Source organism: Schizophyllum commune, assembly GCF_000143185.2.
Source record: "Schizophyllum commune H4-8 unplaced genomic scaffold SCHCOscaffold_10, whole genome shotgun sequence".
In the NCBI taxonomy this organism is placed as follows: domain Eukaryota; kingdom Fungi; phylum Basidiomycota; class Agaricomycetes; order Agaricales; family Schizophyllaceae; genus Schizophyllum; species Schizophyllum commune.
This window is the reverse complement of record NW_026089547.1, coordinates 347,370-366,079: the sequence shown is the minus strand read 5'-3', so window position 1 is coordinate 366,079 and position 18,710 is coordinate 347,370. Positions and strand designations below refer to the sequence as shown.

The 18,710-nt window shown below is 57.6% G+C and overlaps 8 protein-coding genes across 8 annotated transcripts; 4 read left to right on the top strand and 4 right to left on the bottom strand.

Annotated features, from left to right (window-relative positions):
• Window positions 1-8: 8 nt before the first annotated feature.
• On the bottom strand, window positions 9-2,643 carry SCHCODRAFT_02513402 (carboxypeptidase S; the record flags this gene model as incomplete). The annotated part of the gene is made up of 14 exons (XM_003029041.1): window positions 9-91; window positions 304-522; window positions 605-798; window positions 862-950; window positions 1,003-1,083; window positions 1,129-1,230; window positions 1,343-1,434; window positions 1,511-1,572; window positions 1,627-1,660; window positions 1,732-1,807; window positions 1,858-2,078; window positions 2,181-2,284; window positions 2,334-2,432; window positions 2,483-2,643. The coding sequence occupies 14 exons, from the start codon at window positions 2,641-2,643 to the stop codon at window positions 9-11; spliced, it is 1,617 nt and encodes a 538-aa protein (XP_003029087.1).
• Window positions 2,644-3,891: 1,248 nt separating this feature from the next.
• Window positions 3,892-5,527, bottom strand: SCHCODRAFT_02691660 (uncharacterized protein). Its single transcript, XM_003029042.3, has one exon. The coding sequence runs from the start codon at window positions 5,402-5,404 to the stop codon at window positions 3,944-3,946; it is 1,461 nt and encodes a 486-aa protein (XP_003029088.1). The 5' UTR covers window positions 5,405-5,527; the 3' UTR covers window positions 3,892-3,943.
• Window positions 5,528-6,092: 565 nt separating this feature from the next.
• Window positions 6,093-7,620, top strand: SCHCODRAFT_02601849 (uncharacterized protein; the record flags this gene model as incomplete). Its single annotated transcript, XM_003028722.1, has 5 exons — window positions 6,093-6,167; window positions 6,231-6,272; window positions 6,345-6,799; window positions 6,940-6,967; window positions 7,141-7,620. The coding sequence occupies 5 exons, from the start codon at window positions 6,093-6,095 to the stop codon at window positions 7,618-7,620; spliced, it is 1,080 nt and encodes a 359-aa protein (XP_003028768.1).
• A 665-nt stretch (window positions 7,621-8,285) lies between these two features.
• SCHCODRAFT_02636160 (uncharacterized protein) lies at window positions 8,286-10,269 on the bottom strand. Its single transcript, XM_003029043.2, has 5 exons — window positions 9,765-10,269; window positions 9,528-9,713; window positions 8,882-9,478; window positions 8,579-8,829; window positions 8,286-8,525 (listed from the first exon to the last, which is right to left on the bottom strand). Exons 1-5 carry the CDS (start codon window positions 10,027-10,029, stop codon window positions 8,445-8,447), a joined length of 1,380 nt encoding a protein of 459 aa, XP_003029089.1. The 5' UTR covers window positions 10,030-10,269; the 3' UTR covers window positions 8,286-8,444.
• An 840-nt stretch (window positions 10,270-11,109) lies between these two features.
• Window positions 11,110-12,162, top strand: SCHCODRAFT_02636155 (Ribonuclease/ribotoxin). The gene is made up of 3 exons (XM_003028723.2): window positions 11,110-11,693; window positions 11,821-11,967; window positions 12,020-12,162. The coding sequence occupies exons 1-3, from the start codon at window positions 11,494-11,496 to the stop codon at window positions 12,075-12,077; spliced, it is 405 nt and encodes a 134-aa protein (XP_003028769.1). The 5' UTR covers window positions 11,110-11,493; the 3' UTR covers window positions 12,078-12,162.
• Window positions 12,163-12,885: 723 nt separating this feature from the next.
• SCHCODRAFT_02636150 (flavoprotein WrbA) lies at window positions 12,886-14,059 on the top strand. The gene is made up of 4 exons (XM_003028724.2): window positions 12,886-13,238; window positions 13,293-13,350; window positions 13,400-13,553; window positions 13,610-14,059. The coding sequence occupies exons 1-4, from the start codon at window positions 13,181-13,183 to the stop codon at window positions 13,949-13,951; spliced, it is 612 nt and encodes a 203-aa protein (XP_003028770.1). The 5' UTR covers window positions 12,886-13,180; the 3' UTR covers window positions 13,952-14,059.
• Window positions 14,060-14,341: 282 nt separating this feature from the next.
• SCHCODRAFT_02636145 (glycoside hydrolase family 45 protein) lies at window positions 14,342-15,916 on the top strand. Its single transcript, XM_003028725.2, has 5 exons — window positions 14,342-14,892; window positions 14,947-15,192; window positions 15,265-15,340; window positions 15,398-15,499; window positions 15,580-15,916. The coding sequence occupies exons 1-5, from the start codon at window positions 14,770-14,772 to the stop codon at window positions 15,702-15,704; spliced, it is 672 nt and encodes a 223-aa protein (XP_003028771.1). The 5' UTR covers window positions 14,342-14,769; the 3' UTR covers window positions 15,705-15,916.
• An 85-nt stretch (window positions 15,917-16,001) lies between these two features.
• Window positions 16,002-18,343, bottom strand: SCHCODRAFT_02636140 (ammonium transporter). Its single transcript, XM_003029044.2, has 9 exons — window positions 18,161-18,343; window positions 17,906-18,111; window positions 17,789-17,855; window positions 17,636-17,738; window positions 17,370-17,583; window positions 17,006-17,312; window positions 16,863-16,954; window positions 16,599-16,787; window positions 16,002-16,538 (listed from the first exon to the last, which is right to left on the bottom strand). Exons 1-9 carry the CDS (start codon window positions 18,186-18,188, stop codon window positions 16,296-16,298), a joined length of 1,449 nt encoding a protein of 482 aa, XP_003029090.1. The 5' UTR covers window positions 18,189-18,343; the 3' UTR covers window positions 16,002-16,295.
• Between the last annotated feature and the right edge of the window lie 367 nt (window positions 18,344-18,710).

The following is an 18,710-nucleotide window of genomic DNA, read 5'->3' as shown; positions in this document are numbered from 1 at the left end:
TTCGCCCTTCACAGCACTGTCGACTCGTCTGCGTTCAGGATGAGCGTGGCGAAGAAAAGCATCTCCTCAACATAGGCGTCGAGCTCGAGGACTGTGAAGAGTTATCAGCATCGATAAGCGAGACGGTTATGGGCGCGTGTGGGTGCCCTTCAGCGACTGTCGACGGAGGCCTTACTGTATCTGCCTCCAGCAGCCTTGGTCCCCTTCTAGCGATCGTGCACGCATCTCCCTTACTCTCTACCATCCTCGCCAACCCCGTCCGCAACGTCTCCCCATTCCACTCAGAAAGTGCTTAGCACTCACACTCATCGACCGTATGCACGCCATTGACCAGCTTCGTCGGCGTCGCCTTGTGGTTGTACCGGAAGATGTGCGGCGTGAGGTCCCAGTAGTACTTTGTGTCCGTGTTGCCGGAGGACATGCCAGGAGCGACGATGATGTTGTCGCTACCCTCCTCGAGCTCGTGGTGCGTGTTGTAGGTCGCCTTGATGGTGCCGTGGAGGAAGCGGTAGGGGTCGGCATCTAGGGAAAGCGGACAAGTGTCAGCTACTCAGCTTCCCCACGACGAAAAGCGCCTGCCAGAGCATCGACAAAGTTCACTCACCCTCGCCGTACAACGGCGTCCGCGGCGCTGGGTTCAGGCTATGCCCAAATGCAGCCTCTAGGATCAGCTTGCCGCTGCTGGACGGCGCATCCGGGTCGGAGATCAGGTTGCCAAACGCCTCGAAGGTGAGGTTGAACTGCTCGGCGAGCGCCTTGACCGTGGCGGTGTCGTGCGCTTGCGTTTCGGCGACGGAGCTGGAAGGGAGGTAAGCAGGTGCTGTAAAGAGGAGAGAAATGTATGGCGTATGCACAACGTACCTCGTAATCGAGATCCTATGGTTCACAATCGCCCAAGCCTCCTCGGGCAGCGCGTTCGACTTCACGCCACCATTGATCATGTCCGCGGCCTGTTCCAGCGAGCGTCAGCACCATACTCCAGTTGTCGACGCATCCACTCACCTGCGTCGTCGTGATGATCGACCTCGACTTCTTGTCCTGGACCACGAAGTCCTCCACCTTGCGCAGCGCGTCCTCGGCGCCCTGGCTGGCAATCGACATCTCATTGCCTACCGCGTCGACGGCGACACCCTCCGCGCTCGAGTAGATGAGCTTGCGGATTTCCTCGGGGAGGTCCGGCGCGTGCTCGGCGTGGCACTGATAGGTAAGATAGACGGGGTTGTTGCGGGTCTGGCTGGTATGTTAACACGATTTATGTTGGACAGCAATGTGATTGAAGTGAGAACAGCAAAGATTCCCTCTGCGGGAGAAATATGTCCTTCCACGGAATGGCTATACGCACCAGCCTTATATCATATGGATTCTTCTCGTACTCGGTCAGCAGGCGCGCGAGGATGCCGATCGTAGTGTGCGCGGGGGGAACGCTGGAGTGACCTGGCGAGGCAAGAGTCAGCCAATGCGCGTGATACCGACGCAAGCCCGCTGTCGTGATCAAAACAAGAGCACATACCTCCCGGCGAGTGTACCTCCACCTTCGTATCCATGTACCCCTTCTCCGCAATGCCAGGCGTGCTGCGGGTATCCTTTAGCACACCGTTTCCTTCAAAGCTTCGTTATGCAACTCACGCGACGACTGCACCGTACTCCTCCTGGTAGCCTCCTGAAGATATGATGAGCAACGCCTCGTAGACAATAACAACAAGGGCTGCACGAGCCATGATGGATACCAACCTCCCTCATCCACGACGATCGCAAAGGCGTTTTTGCCAAACGTCTTCAGTAGATAGGGCCCAATCGCGGCCGCGCCCTACAGCGAGAGTGAGTAAAACATATTTGGCTCGAATTGACGATACCCACATGCGTCCCGCTCGCCTCCTCATCGAACCCGAACGCCAGCACGACGCCCCTCACCGGCGTCCAGCCCTTCCCGATGAGCGTCTCCAGCACGTTCATGATGCTGATAAGCCCGCTTTTGTCGTCCGACGCGCCGCGGCCCCAGATGCGCTCGCCGTCGAAGAAGCCGGAGTACGGTGGGTGCGTCCAAGAGGGGATGGTGTTGGCGGGCACGGGAACGACGTCTGGGATGAAGGTCAGAGGGGTCTTGAGAGGGGACGGACGGAGACGAAGCGGAGAAGGAGTTGGGAGCAGGGATAAGGCGGGACGTGAAGGGGAGAGCTCACCCTGATGCGCGGTGAGAAGGATCGGCTTGAGGGAGGGGTCGCTTCCGGGCCAGGAGTAGACGAGACCGAAGGTGTTCACAGTCGCGCGGGAGAACTTCGAGTGTCTGCGTCGCGTTAATGCCATCCTATAGGTCGATTTCGTAGCCCACTCACACCATTGGATACTCCTTCTGCAAGTACTCGTGGAACTCGTAGAAGATCTCCCAGCGCTCGTCCTCCCCCGGCTCGCCCATCGCGTCGAACACCTCCGTCCTGAACGGCTCGTCAGCAACTCTCCCTCGCCGCTGCACGCAAACACGCACGGAATCTGAATCGCCCCCCGCATCCAGTCCAGCGCCTTGTTCTGGAACGCCTCCGTGTTGAGCTCCGCGGAGACCTCGTCCCAGAGAGCCTTGTTGACCTTCGGGTACAAAACATCCGCCTGCGGGCAGATCGACTGTACGCGCTGCGCAGGGCGTCCCATCAAGCTGTCCAGGAAGCGATCTTGCGAGTACATATAGAAGCCATCCAGGCTGTCCCGGTACGCGACCTTCAGCGCAAATCGCGCCGTCCCCAGACCCAGCGCAGCGTAAACCAGCGCCTTCTTCCATGTCGCGGTCCGGGGAGGAGTGGTTGAGATCGGGAGCGGGGGATGGGGAGGGGCGAGATCGAGCGGCTGCTGTTCCTTTTCCATCACGGCTGAGCCTTTCGACGCTTGAAGAGTGCAAAGGCAAGTGGCGAAGGTCGTCCGCGTGCATATATAGCTTCGAGGGAGTGATAAGCTGGCCGAGGGCTTCGATATTCATGCCGCTCAATAGCGAAGATTAGGTGAGAAGAAGGGCATCATTGCGTGCTCGCGGACGAGTGACATGAGTGCGGTGGACAGGAGCGTTACATAGACATTGATATTGACACTGGATGGTGACCAGAGACGCAGTCACTGGGGGAAGTCGAGTCGCGCGGCCGAGCTCGTCGGCGACTGCCGAAGTCCGATGTACGGGACTTGGCTCTCACCACCACTTCAATATCCGGATGTCGTCCCATGCGGGCAATGCGCGCGAATAAACGTATCCTCGTTTTCTTTATTCATCGCTGTGCTACGACAAATCAACCAGAATCATCTATCTTGTAAGCGGTGAAAGCCGACATGCGCCAATGCTCGCCACAGGCCCGTGTCCCCTCGAGGTCGAATCGCATCGGCTGTTGACGAGGGTACATGAAGCAAGGCGTGAGCATTATTCTTCGGAGCCATTTTCTGTCATCAGCCTAGACGTGCATGCCATTCACTACGTCGCGCGCCTTATGCCTGCAGGAGGCTGCATGGCATACTGGGCAAGGACGACCAGGGCCAAAGTCGGCGGAATGAGTGTTGCATGCTAGATAAGTAAGTCTCTCCTAGCTGCTGCCATGCTGGCTGATAGCCAGACATGTAGGTTGCAGTATTCCCGCTCCAAATTCATTGTGGTCCTAGTTCGCCATCGTCCCTTTACCGTCGTCCTCACATCAATTATTATACCTTTCACCCACGGCAAAGCTTGTCGACCGACTATTCTCAGGCTCTTCATCTCTTCAGAACTACTACGCTTCGTCGCTCACCCTGATTCCCATGGCTGCGCGTCGACAGTCCAAGTCTAGCAGCGGTTTTCTCCCGCCGTCTTTAATCTCATGATCATAGTATCCATCAATACGCACTGGCCGTTTCCCCGAATATGACAAGCCACTCCATGCAATTATCATTCCAGCTCGAAAAAAAACACTGAATGTACACGTATCTCTCGAATCATCTAACCCCTCTTGTCGACGCGCGCGCTAGTAGGCATCTGCTCCTCTTTCCATGAGTCCTTGTAATACTCGGGGGCAAGTTCCATCGCTCGAAGATGAATCTTTTCAAGAACCGCTTGTCCTCCTGGAGTTCTCGCGTCCACAAATCGCATGCCATTCTTGAAAACTTTGAACAACTCGATACCGAGTGGTGAAGTCGCTCTGGCACGAATCTCCTTCTCTTCGTCCTTCTCGTGTGCGTCTTGTTCACTCTCTTCTTTGCGGCTCCTATAGCCCTGTCCACCATGATCGGTGAACGCGCGTTCGACAGCGGCCTCGTTTCGCGTAACCTCACAGTAAGTGAACCATGACCCGAAGGCCACCAACCCGCCGATAATGTCTGTATCCTTGTAGCTCACAAAGGAGTGATGAGCCTGGTTCTTCAGTTGAGTCAAGGCCTTTCCAATACGATTCATGTCCTTCGGTGTGGGCTTGCCGTCATCGCCGGAGAATGTAGGCTTGATCTCCGCTAGGAGGGTGCAGCGAAACTTCAGCAGATGAAATTTGCCCTCCGGCATCGGTCCCATCTGTGTGGTCCGATACCAATCCCAGAAATTCATGTCCGGGGGGATACATGCGTCCGGCTTGCTGAGCACCGATATCTGCGACCAGTCGGGCACTCGGATGGATTTGGCGTAAAGATACGCTTTAGTCGAGGCTTTATGGCTGTCGAGAAGTTCCAAAGTGCCTCCAGCGGGATATTGAGATATAGGCACCGCCGACACTACGCACTTACGCGATAGCAGGATTCGCCCCTTGCCAAAATAATAATAAGAGATGAGACCCCAGGGGCCATAGTGCGCCGCTTCCAAATTGGGCTGCGCGAAGGTGATCAACTCTGCACCTACTCCGAGCACCGGGCAAAGAAAAGGCGCTCTGGGAATATCGATATGCCCGCAATCTTGGGCCACCTCGGGCGGGACGTCCAAAGTTGGCAGGATAGGCTGCACGTCCATAGCATCGTCGTGCTCGCTGGTTGTTGGCGAAGCCATGGTCATGTCGTTGTCGTGCTGACTTCCCCATGCATCCTCCTCCTCAAGCGCCTGATCCTGCATGATGATATCGTCGTCATGCGACGAGACCTCCTCCAGACGGAGTACTAGGTCCTCGCCCAATCTCTGATCTTCCGTGTTGACGCTACTTTCGACGGGGATTGAGGGGCTTGGTACAAAACGACCTTGCGGGGGCACTTGAAGGCTTGTGGATACAGTGACCATCGAGTTTAGCGGCGGCTGATCGTCGTTACGACCTTTTGTGTCCGCCGGGCCTCTACTATGCTCCCTACTTACTGCCGCGGTTGCGGCAGGAGTTGGTGCCCGTGTGCGCATGACCGGGAAGATCACGATGTCTTGTTTGACTTTTCGAGGCCTTGGTGCATTTCGATGGTACTCGAGCTTCTGGAGCTTCGCAGCCCTGTCTGACATGGTGAACTCAGGGGAGAGTGATGCCTAGTAGCGAGTGGGTTCACCCTAATATATACTAACGATGTTCGTTCCTCCCACGCCGCATATCGCTCTGTATACTCATTGCTAACAAACTAACAAAAGAGAAATTCCATTCAAACGGTACAGCCTGTTTCCTTTGCAGCAAGGAAATAGAAGCGCAATCTACGTTTGCGGTCAAACACACTGAAAGGGTCATTACAATCAGACTGCTGATTCGTCTCGTATTACAGAAAAAGAAGTACTACGAGCCTAAAATGACAATAACGACGCACCAATAGGGTCCCTCAAAGCTCGTTTCGGGTCTTCGTATTTTTCCTGTGCGCAAAGGGAAAAATCTGAAAAAGGTACCGTTTGGCGGGAAAACGGGCGAGAATCCTGTTCGACACAGCCACATGTCCTTCCTCTGTGTTCAAACCTCTGTTCAGAATAATCGAATTCTTCTCGCGAAAAATCACTCGAAAAGGCCGAATCGAAAGAGCCGAATTTTTCCTTTTCGCGAAATTCCCCCAGGTTTGAACGACCCTAATGAATGGACTGGGACAAACGCCTTGATATCCCCAGGTCACGTGACTGTGACCGTCGCAGGGTTTATAAAGACCGCAAGCTCGACACGATGCTCCTAAGCACTGTAGCTCTCTTCTTCCCTTTCTTCTCTCTATCTGCTACCATGTCATTCGAGCAAGAAATTGCCGATAGAAGGATGGGCAGTGCAGTACAAGGTACCGACATGCAGTCCTCGCAGGTGAGCGAGCAGGCTGCGCAAGCAGATGAGCCTGCTAAACACACTGCTGAACATGCCACAAAGTCCCTCGAACATCCTACGGCGGCGGGTCACTCGTCTGCACAAGTCCGTAATACACTCCCGGTATCTATCAGCACAAACTAAACATCTTCGCTGCGTACTTACATGAACTCGCAGCGTATCAACGAGCGGCACGCGGACATACCTGCCTTTCCAGAGCAGTACTCCGAGTCCTCGGAGTACTACTGGTACTATGGTTTTGCGGCATCCATACAGGAGATCCGTGCCATTGTTCAGCACTACAGTCCAGAGTCCCTCATAACCCCCGATGGCAGCGTCGCGCCAGACCTGACTTATCTCACAAGTCTCCACCAATTCTGCATGGCGGCAAGCAGATGGTGGTACATGCTCTCGGTGCTTGTCCAACCAGTACCGGAAAACGCGGATAACGTGCAGACCTTATACCCCGCGCCGAACGGTCAGCCCACGGTCTTCTTCTTCTCGGTCGTGGCGACGCAGGAGGATTTCCTCGCCATGCGCCCGGACCAGGAACAGATGAATAGGCTGGTAAAGATATTCCAGAAGGAGCCCGAGTGGCGGGAGGATGCGATCCCGAAGTCGGAGTGGGCGGAGTACTATGACTTATAACTGTGTAGATTCCTGTACTTTGTGGATGTATGGGACTCCCGTCGATAGCAAGGACGCGGCTGGTCGGTGTACGTACCGATCGGACAACACAGACCTGACTCGAGTATATGCACGCTGCCGCCAGGAAGCCACGATCGAGCCTCATGCTCCAGGTGCGCGCGCGAGTCTTGCCCAAGCACTCGTCTCATCCCGTCATCATCATGAATGTCTTGGAGAACGACGTCGGTTATTTAGCAGCGAGCACCAACGCTACCCCCCGGCCTGGATACCTCGCAGTCAGCCCACCCGTGCCACATTCTCGGTCGACCACGCTCACCTTCACCAGCGCATCCATCCCGAACACGCTGAGATCCCTGCCTTGCCCACGCAATACTCCCCCACCTCCGACTATTACTGGCACTTCGGCTTCCCGGTCTCCATCGCCGAGGTTCGTGCCATCCTTGAGGAATGGGCACCCTCGCGCGTCCGTATGTCTCCCATGGACGACCAGGACATGATGCGGGAGCTCCTCGTCATGGCCAACCAGATCTGGCCCTTGACGAAGGTATTCGACGTCCAGCCAGAGGAGGGAAGCGCGGACAATGTGCAGACGATCTATGAGACCTTGGACGACCGGCGCGCGGTCTCCTTCTACTCATTTATGTCGACGGAGAAGGAGCACTTCATCTCGCGGCCGGGGCCGAAGGAAGTGAAGACACTGACGACCCTCTTCGGGAAGCAGCCGGTGTGGAGGGAGGATGCGATCGAGAAGAATATATGGGCGGATTATTATGACGAGCATTACGACTCGGATGATTACGAATAGTCGCTGCAGCCGCTGTGGCGCGTTGACCCGTAGACTGTGAATGCATCAGACGCCTGTTCGACTTGAGTGTGAAGCTTTGCGACGCGTGTACGTACCCTTGAGACATGCGCAAGCCCGATGAGTATGTTCGCGCTAGCCCGGCGAATATGTTCGCGCCCACACGCCATCCTCATGGGGCCAATGTGTGCGCCGTTCGAAACCCGCTTCGACCAGACCGCCACAATTCCCCACTTGCGTGACAAACAACGAAGATCCTGATAAGTCAGGCAGGATTACCGCTGCTTACCTCGCGCCTCATAGTGAGATTAGCGTTGGCGGTGACCAAAGTCATTACTGGCGATCACGGCGTACCTAAAGTACTGGCCCGCCGACGTGCTAGTCAATATGTTTTGCGGAATAGCCTCCAAGAGGCGCAACAGCCCCGAGAACGGACGACAAGGCCATGGAAGTACGAAGCAAGCCCATTGGAGTTTGATTGTTGCTGTTTGTCCCCGCTGACACCTACATTCACAAACATGCGCATACAAATGCGGACGCACCACTCGCAGGACACCCAAGCAGACACGCAACAACAGCCACATGTACAAGTCCGCGACCCAAGGATTCAAAGCGTAAGTTGTCGTTCAATGCAGTTCGTATTCTACGAAGTACAAGTCTAAAGGGAACCATGCCATGCGTAACGTCAGCTTTAATGAGACCCTCAGCCTCCCGCGTCTATGACCTGCCCGTATCAAGCGGCCACAGCGCCCGCATCGAGAGAACACCAATGCGTAGCTTGTCAATGCCACACCACCCATCCAACGACGAACACCAGACCAGGGCATCTAGAAGCCCGCCTCCGAGCTGGAGCCGCTCGAGCTCAGCTCGTTGTACCGAGCGATCTTCAAGCGCTGCGAGGGAGGGATCTACGGAAGAGGTCAGCGCGTGCTCCAACCTTCACGGCTGCATGTCGTCTTACCTTCTTCTCATCTGCCAGGTCCAGAATATGCGGGGCACCACCGTGGAGGACGCCGACGCGCTTCATCGCGAGCAGGTTGTGCGCCGCGTTGGAGTGGTCGTAGACGCCGCCGAAGAACGCGGTCGTCGCGTCCTTGCCAATGAACTTGATGATGAGGTGCGCGCCGCCGGGGTGCTCGTCGATGAACGTCGAGACGTCGTGGATGAAGCCGGCGATGAGGATAAGCGGGCGGCTTGCGGCCTGCTCCTGGACTGAAAGGATGGTCAGCAAAGATGAAGGTGCAGTGATATGAAGGCGACTCACAGGACTCCCAGGTGATGACCGGCAGGTCGTTGCTGTCCGACGGCCAAGCCAGGCGCTCCTGAGTCTCGCGCAGGCGCTTGAGCTGCATCGTGAGCTGGCCCTTGCGGACCTCGTTGTCGGGGAACACCTTGAGGTGGCTCGCAAGACCGAACGAGCGGCAAGTCGCGATGAACCACTTCGTCGGGTCGTACTGGTACCACTTGATCGCATTGCGGTAGTCCATCGGGAACTGGTGGTGGAAATTGTGGTACCCCTCGCCGATCGTAGCAAGCGCGGTCACGAAGTGGTCGCGCGGCGTGTGCTTGTCGTCGAACGGCGTCTCGCCGAGCCAGTGTGCGAGCGAGTTCACGCAGAAGGTTGAGTGGTGGACGAAGCAGAGGCGGATGACGCCGGCGTAGATGTAGCCGCCGCGCGCGTCGCCCCAGCCGAGCCAGGCGACGAGGGTGGGGAGGATGAAGGCCATAAAGACCATGAGCTTGACGTAGTGCGTGTGCTGGAAGCGCACGACAGGGTTCTTGGAGAGGTCAGAGACGTCCGCGACACCAGGGCGGCGGCGGGGCTTGACCAACATCCAGCCGATGTGCGAGTAGAAGAAGCCTGTGCGGAGGTGAGATACAGTACAGTAGTAGCGGAGGTATGCACGCACCCTTGTGAGCGTTGTACGGGTCGAGTTCAGTGTCAGTGTAGCGGTGGTGGGCACGATGACCACGGCTCCACCACTTGATGCTACCCTCGGCCGCGCCAGCACCCGCAAGAGCGAGAGCATACTGCAGCGGAATAGACGCATTGTACGCGCGGTGAGACCACAGGCGATGGTACCCGGCCGTGATCCCTGCACAAATATTAGCGCCCGTCGATCATGATTCTGCGCGCCACCACTCACCCAGGCCGGTCACAAAGTACCAAAAGACCGCAAACGCCGCCGTCTCCCAACGCAGCTCCGTCGTGAAAGCGCCCCAGGCGCCGATGATCGGCGTCGCCGTCAGCAGCGTAAAGCTGATCCAGTTGATGTTCTGCAGCAGGTTCGCCCAGGTGACGGGCGGGAGCGGCTTCGTCGTCTTGAGCGTGTGCTGGACGTAGTTGTCCGGGATGTTCAGGTCGGACGGCTGCTCGTCCGCGGTGCGCATTTTGACGCCGACGTCGGACATGGCGACGTTGCGGGGGAGGGGGAGGAGGAGGTGGAGGAAGGGAAGGGGGATGCGGGACTGCCCGCGCCCCAGCGCTTATATGGATGCGTGCCCAAAACTTTGGGGCAGCATTCGGGGTGGAGCCGATTACGCGCCTCTGCCGTCGTTTTCCGGCCCCATTTTTCCAGGATTTTCGGTCGGCGGGTATGCAGCAGTTTCTGCGCGCCCAGGACACCGCGCCATGGACGTTGAGGACAACCTGGCCCGCGCGCCAAACTCAAAGGCACTTCGCATTTTGCGACTTGGCATGCAACTTTGGGGATGCCGGGATCACCGGGACGCCGGAGTCAATTTTGATGACGTCGCATGAGCCTGATGGCTTTGGGAAGTTCAACCTTTCACGTGAACGGGCAGCCTTCATACCCGCCCCAGTCTTCGCCGCATCGCTGGGCTATGCAGCGCAGCTTCCTTGGCTTCAGCGAGGTCCCCAGTGCATCTTCCAAGCGAGACAAGGGTGACCCCAGCTCTCCGTGGAATCACATCGAAGGAGGGATATACCCGGTGGCGTGGGATACTTCCTCGGGGATTGCCGACTTCGGTGTCAATCGTCTTTCACTTTTCTTCATAAACTACCGTCGCTGGCAATGCGGGCTATGTTGCTGTGGTTCTCTTTCTGCTCCTTAGGTCTGCTGAAACACACTTAGCTTCCTCTGAGCCAAATGCGCTCAATCTCTGGGCCAGTATCGAGCACGACACGCTGGCCTCACTAGACGGATACGGACGAGCCAAGAGCCTCTTCCAACAGCATATGGACGCTGACATGGCCATTATAGACCTCTGAGATCTTGAGACTATCTTTCATTATCCCCCAAGCTATCTTCCGACGATAGTTCGCATAAGGCCAGGGCAGCTCGGCGGCGTGGAGATTGGACGCGTGACTAGTGCACTGATCAGAAGCATCTGCCCTCTTCGTGGTCTTCAGTGGCGCACGGCATCCGTACTGGACTTCTCGGGCTACGCTTTGCATGGTCCTAATCCAAAGAATGGCTTGCTCGACGCCGCCTCCAGTCGGGTCGTCTCCTCTCCGAGAATTAGACTCGAAATCTCGGCCTACTTGACCTCCCGTCCCACGGTACTTCATCTTGTCCGCGGACCCGCACCACCCTCATGCCTACCTGCCAACGACGCATGCCAAGGAACAGCGAACTGCAGGTCCATGCGCGAATCTCTATGCATCTAGCACGCCCACACGCATGTCTCTATACCCATGCGCCAGTCGCTATACCCACGCGCACGTTCCCTCCTTATCTCAATGCGGCACAATGCGCATCGGGGGTTATAAGTAACCAAGCAGCGAGGACTGTTCTCTAGCGTCGTCCTCGCCCCTCGCCCACCCACCGGTCTTCGGCTCAGCCCACTCTTCGGCTGGCCCACCGTAGCGCTTCCCCTTCCCGTCGCACGTCGCTCGGCACTTACATCACCACAATGCGTTTCGCCTTCGTCTCCGTCGCGCTCTTCGCCGCGTCCGCCAGCGCCCTCGTCACGCCTCTCACGCCTCGCGCCTGGCCCTCTGGCACCGTGACTTGCGGTAGCGCGTCCTACTCGCTGAGCGCAGTCAAGGCGGCCGTCTCGCAGGGCGTGAGCCACCTGAGCAACCCGATCGGGTCGAACAGCTACCCGCATACGTGAGTGGGGGTATTCTCTACATCTACGTCTACCTCGCGAATCCTCCCTCCCCTGTCGTTACCCGCTGACTAGGGAAAGCGTTCGCTTGGTCATCGCGGTGACAGGGCGCTAACCTCCCCCTGCCAGCTTCAACAACCGCGAGGGCCTCAGCATGTGGTGCACGGGCGAGACGGACTACAACGAGTTCCCGATCCTCTCTTCGGGAAGCCTCTACACTGGCGGCTCGCCTGGCGCGGACCGCGTCGTGTTCTCGGATAATGGGGTGTACTGCGCGTGAGTTACCCTCTGTGGCGTTATATCTGAACAAATTTAACGGCGAACACAGCGTGATCACGCACACCGGCGCATCGGGCAACAACTTCGTCTCTTGCCAGGGCGATTAGGGGATTGAATAATGATTTTGGATGTATACAGGCTGTATACTAGGTCTATGGGCTCCTGATTGTGAAATGTACTGTTTGAACTGGATTTTGTGACCGAAATAAGTTCGAAGCCAAATGCATCACGTGATGCGGATTCGCCACTGTCGAAGTTCAACTCGGCAAATGCCGCACTCTTTCTCTACTTCGCTTCTTGCTTTGTGCGTGCAGCGTCCCCTTTCCCTCGAGCTACATTATTCAGCAATAGATGGGTACTTCCCTCTTCTTGCCATATCCTTCTTCCCGTTTACAAAGTGTGTACGCCCTTGTAAGGCAGTTTGTGTAAAGTGGTGGCTTACGCTGCCTACAGACAGATGTCTCAAAAGAATCACTCGTTCATCCTCGTCCGTCTCAACCATATGGTCGACGTCACCTCTCGGTGTGTATCGACGCTTCACGTACGTTCTTGAAGTATCTCCCGACTGAATACATCATCCTTTCTTCCTACCTTCCCCTATTCAGTAAACAGCCTCCCACGTATCTTTTCTAATCTCACCTTGACATGACGCTGAACCATCCACGCCACTCTCCGACGCTTTGAAACCTTGCCAAGATTTGCGCTGACCACAAGCTCTTCATCTTCCACTTGTCAAAGCGCTGACGGCCATGGGAAAAGACGACCAAAAGAGGGAAGACGCTGACGCGAAATTCAACACGAGAGTTCTCGAAGCTTACAGCTCGTTTGTCACCGATTATTTTCATCTCCTTCGGCGAGCATGGTCCATGGACGCAGATTCCAAGGCAGGACGGTTCTTCCCACCAGGACCCAGGCGGGGATCGAATAAAAGCGCGCCCAGACGCTGTTTCCAGCCGCACATTCCCCTCAGACCCCCTTAATCTTCTGACTTTCGCGGCCCCCGCGCTTGTCCTTCACCTCCTCCTACCCCTCGCACCCCCCTCGCAAGCCCAGTATCGCCATGTGTTTCCGGTGCTTTAGCAGCAAGAAACAGGGGAAGAACTTTGAAGACGGTTCCGCGCCTAAACAAAACAAGCCGGCAGAGGATAAAAAGGCGGCGCCAGCGGTCGATCCGTCCCCAGCATCCTCATCCACAGCCAAGTCAGCCACCATGTCTTCGCCCAAGGTCGCCATCGTTATCTACTCCATGTACGGGCACATCGCCAAGAGTGAGTGCGGTCGCGCATCGTGTTAGGAGGGCGGGCGCTTATCTGTGTTCGCAGTGGCCGAGACGGTCAAGGCGGGTGTCGAGTCTGCGGGTGGGCAGGCGACGATCTTCCAGTGCGTAGACATCGTCGAGGAGTGACCATCGCGCTAACCCACCCCGCAGGATCCCCGAGACGCTCCCCGAGAACGTCCTTCAGCTCCTCCACGCCCCGCCCAAGCCCGACTACCCCATCATCGACGCCGCCACCCTCGCCACCTTCGATGCCTTCCTCTTCGGCATCCCCACCCGCTACGGCAACTTCCCCGGCCAGTGGAAGGTACGTACTTCCTAATTCACCTCACCCGAGCTTTGCCCCTAATCGCCCGATCGCAGGCCTTCTGGGACACGACCGGCCAGCTCTGGGCGTCCGGCGCGCTCTCGGGCAAGTTCGTCAGCGTCTTCGTGTCCACGGGCACCCCCGGCGGCGGGCAGGAGGTCACCGTCGCGAACGCCATGTCGACCTTCGTCCACCACGGCATGATCTTCGTGCCCCTCGGCTACGCGCAGACCTTCGCGCAGCTCACCAACCTCAACGAGGTCCACGGCGGCTCCCCCTGGGGCGCCGGTACCTACGCTGGCGGCGACGGCTCGCGCCAGCCCTCCGCGCTCGAGCTCGAGATCGCCAAGATCCAGGGCAAGCAGTTCTGGGAGATCGTCTCCAAGTACAAGTTCTAGACGTGCTTGAACTCCTCGTACTTGCATGAACTCTTCGTCACGTATGGATTTTGTATATAATAGGATGTACGCTGTATGTACGTTAATAACTCTCTGATGATCCTCTCAGCATCCTCGGACACCGTCGGCCTGGAAAACGCATCGTCGTCAGGAGATGTTCCAATTGCCTTCAAGCCTGTCTATCGCGAAGCATCTCGATTACCGTGTCAGTAAGTGCCTTGCAGCGTCGGTGGGTACCTTTACAGTATAGCCCAGGGCTCCCCCGATGCTGGCTAGGCAACATATACATTTGACGGTCGTCTGCTGCGCACTCGGTGATACGCTCCATGAGCGCTGCATCGTCGGGCCCGACCCTATGCTGCAATAAGTCCAAGGGGCACTACAAGGGTGCTCGATGACGACGCGGGGCCTTGCCAGCGCTTCACATTCGTAGTCTGTTTGTCCGAGCGACCCCTCGACTTTGGCGCCGAGCCTATCGCCGAGCACCTCTGATCCCGAACCCTCGCCTGATCGACCGAAGAACGCGCCTGCAATCAACTGTCAAGCCTCGGGAAGCATGCTGGGAACACACAACTTTCTCCGACGTTTTATTCTCCGACATCCTCCCCGTATCCACCTGACAGCCCGCCCCCAGCCCGACATGCTCAGGCGGCGGCGAGATCCCCCCAGCCGCAACGGGCTCATAAACTTCGGGGAATGCGCTCAGGGTCCAGAGGCGGGGTATATAAAGGCAGGCGCGGCGCCGTCGAGAGCCGCAGCGAACGCAGCATACCCCAAGTTTCAAGCATACCCACCGCATAGTCGACCTCAAACTATCGATGCGGTCTTATCTCACGATTGTCGCCCCTCTGGCGGCGGCGCTCGGCGTCTCTGCCCAGCAGAGCGGCCAGACGACGCGCTACTGGGACTGCTGCAAGCCGTCTTGTGCTTGGAGCGGTAAAGTGCGTACCTTCCTCCCCTTCCTGTGGATCCAGGCGCTCATCACCTACTCGCAGGCCTCCGTCAGCGCGCCCGTCAAGACCTGCGACAACAACAACAACCCGCTGAGCGACCCGGACATCAAGTCCGGCTGCGACGGCGGGACCGCGTTCACCTGCGCGAACAACCAGCCGTGGGCGGTCGACGACAACACCGCGTACGGCTTCGCGGCCGTCGCGATCTCGGGGCAGACCGAGGCGGACTGGTGCTGCCAATGCTACGAGCTCACTTTCACGAGCACGTCCATCTCGGGAAAGAAGCTGGTGAGTCGACAGCCTACTGAGATGCAAGGCGGCAGGGTATGGAGGAAGAGGGACTAACGCGGCTGCATGCAGATCGTCCAAGCCACGAACACCGGTGGCGACCTCGGCTCGAACCACTTCGATCTCCTGATTCCGGGCGGTGGCGTCGGTACGTCCTTCCTTCCCGCCTCATTGGTTCCCTGTCGGCTCACCTCCTTATTCCCAGGCGCCTTCACCCAGGGCTGCCCCGCCCAGTACGGCAGCTGGAACGGCGGCCAAACCTACGGCGGTGTCGGCTCGCGCGAGGAGTGCGACAACCTCCCGAGTGGTGAGTCGCTCCCTCTACTTGACCTCGACAACCATCCGGTCTATGACGAATATGAACCTTTGACTAACCTCCTCTCCCAGCCGTCCGCGAGGGCTGCTACTTCCGCTTCGACTGGTTCGAGGGCGCCGACAACCCTGCGGTTACCTGGCAGCAGGTCAGCTGCCCGAGCGAGCTCACGTCGATTTCTGGGTGCTCTCGTCAGTAAATTATGGCGGGCGTCAAGGAATGAGGCGCGCATCCGTAATTTAAGGCGTATCGGTCGAAGAGAACGAGGAGAAGGAAGGCGGGAAGAGAAGAGAAAGACTATGTTATGGTATCTACCGGTGATATACTTCGCTGAGGCTTCTACGCTGTATCAATCGTCCTGCTCGATAACTCTTTTCAACAAAGCCTTCCGCTTTCGGATTCAGACGTAACGTGCCTCTCGGCATCTTTCGAGGCCATACTTCCTGGTCGTCCTTGTACCTCCGTTACCTCTCCTTAAAGAATCTCACAATCATGATGACTTCGATGCATATCATTACCAAGTACCATCTCCTAGAACTACTCTAAATAAGACAAAGGGTGAACAAGCAGGACAAGGAGGGCCTACGTCGAGGTGGCCACATAATTAGCTACTGAGCATCAGTCCGACCTTCCTTCCATCCCCTCCGCAATCGTACACTCCGTCCATTACACCGCGACGCGACTCGTAGGAAGGTGAGTACATAGTATGAGTCGCGCAGCTACAGACACGCAGAAGTCTCAAAAACGATCGAAAGCAGAGCCACACTCATACACCGAGGTGCAAAGGCGCTCATGCCGTCGACGTCTTCTCCCCACTGTGCTCTGAGTCCGGCGAGTGGTGGTGATGCGGCTCCCGCCCGCCAGACACCGCGCCCCTCGACAGATCGATCGGGTGCCCAATCTCCTGCTCGAGGCCGACGTAGTCGTACGCGAACTCGCCCATCTCCGCGTCGTCCATGCCGAGGATCTCGGACTCCTCGTCTGTGCGGAGGCGGCAGTAGGGGATGAAGTGCAGGATCCAGCAGATGACGGTCTGAAGGGGGATGATCAACATGAGCGGGAGTTCCGACACAAGCCAATGTATATAGCATACCGTCATGCCGAAGGAGTACGCAAAGCCAGCGACGGAGTCGGCGAGCTGGTACCCGAGCTGAATGTAGTTGTGGTCGAGCCAACCGCCCGGGATCTCGGTCGTGCCGTCGAAGCCGGCGACGCTCGCCTGCGCGAAGAGGGCGGTGAGGACGTTGCCCACGATGCCGCCAATGCCGTGGGAGGCGAAGATCTGGGGGATTGCTGGTTAGACAAGCCGTCCACAAGACGAAGGGAAACCGCTTCAATATGGGGAGACGACACGCACATCAAGGGTATCATCGTAGCCAAAGACATACTTCAGCTGCGTGGCGAAGTTGCAGCAGGTGCCGGCCATGAAGCCAAACAGGACCGCAGCGGCTGTGCAAGGTTCAATATACGACGCCACATCACCACGAGAGTCGAACTTACGAGAGCCAACGAAACCAGAGCCTGGCGTGATAGCGACCAGGCCAGCGATCGCGCCGGAGCAGAACCCGACCGCGGACCACTTCCTCTCGAGGCGGTAGTCCCAGAACATCCAGGTCAGCCCACCCACAGACGCAGCAAGGTTGGTGACGATGCATGCTTGGACAGCGCGCAGGTTCGCAGAAAGCGCAGAGCCGCCGTTGAACCCGAACCAGCCGAACCAGAGGAAGACCGTGCCCAGGATGACATAGGTCACGTTGTGCGGCTTGTACGCGAGGCGCTCAGTGCCGTAGCCACGACGCTTGCCAAGCTGTTTCGGGGCGCGGTTAGCGCGCTGTTATCGTGACGAGCTCAATGACAAACGCACGTAGATGGAGATCGCGAGCGCCGCGGTTCCAGAAGAGATGTGGACGGGCGTGCCACCCGCGAAGTCGAGGCCGCCCATGGTGAAGGACCAGCCGTTGGCGTTCCATGTCCAGTAGGCGAGCGGGTTGTACACGATCGTCGTCCAGATGAAGGTGAAGAGCATGACGGGACCGAGACGCGCGCGCTCGGCGATGGCACCCATCGCGAGAACGGGGCTATGGGGGCATCAGATGGGCTGATCAGCGCGGAGGGTGAATGGGGACGGACGTGATGGCGGCGAACATGCCCTGGTACAGGCAGAAGAGCAAGGAGGGTATGCGGGTGCTGCCGATGGACGGCTTTTCGAGAACACCCTTGAGGCCAAAGTACCCTGCGCGCGAAGGTCAGAAGGGTGAGGCTGAATTCGGTAGAAGTACGCACTGAGGTTGCCGATGTATGCATTGGTGCTGGTCTCGCTGAATGCGAGAGAGAAGCCCCAGAAGAACCACTACGCGCAAGGTAAGACGGGGGAGGGGATGACGCGTTGACAGCACGCACCTCAAACGAGACGACCGCGATCAGGACCATTGCCATCCACATCATTGACAGCGCGTTCTTGCGCCGCAAGAGGCCCGCGTAGAGGAAACCAACGCCGGGAATCATGAGCCATACCAAAGCTGTTGCAGTGATGACCCAGGCCATGTCGCCCAGGTTGTAGATGTACTCCTCGCCCGCATCGGGGTCATACCAGGTGAGGTCGGAGGCTGGCGATTGGATGAGCAGTAGCTCGCTAGCAAACGCGTTCGCACGCACAGGACTCGGTATACGACACGTTGACCATGGTGTCTTGTCGACGAGTGCGACGACGACGGCGGGGCTTGCGGGACGGCGAGTGGAAGAAGCGAAGATAAGGCGCGCATGGAGGCTATATAGCGCGGGCTTGTTAGCATTTGTTATGCCCGAGCTGTCAACCACCCACGGCACATTACATTTTTCCCACGCCTTATCGCCCAATGAACGCATGTAAGCGCCCTCTTATCGTCGCCTCTGCACAAGGCACAGGGGCTCCGCTTGGCGCTTGGGCGACGGCTGCGACCGGGTGGCATTCGAGAGCACAGAAAACGATGTCGGCCGACAGCTGGGGCGGGCGGAAACGAGAGATTGTGGCACGCCGACGCCGACTCTGAGGCCCCGATAGCATTATTTAGCGACCACGACCAGCAACATCCGTCTCCGTCGCGAACATTGCAGTCAGATAGCGCGCAAGAAAACCCAGCCGGCAGAGAGGACGAGAACGACTTGGCTGCGATGTTTACTCCACAAAGTGGCGCCTCGAGAGTGCGATAGGCGGAGGCATGTTGGG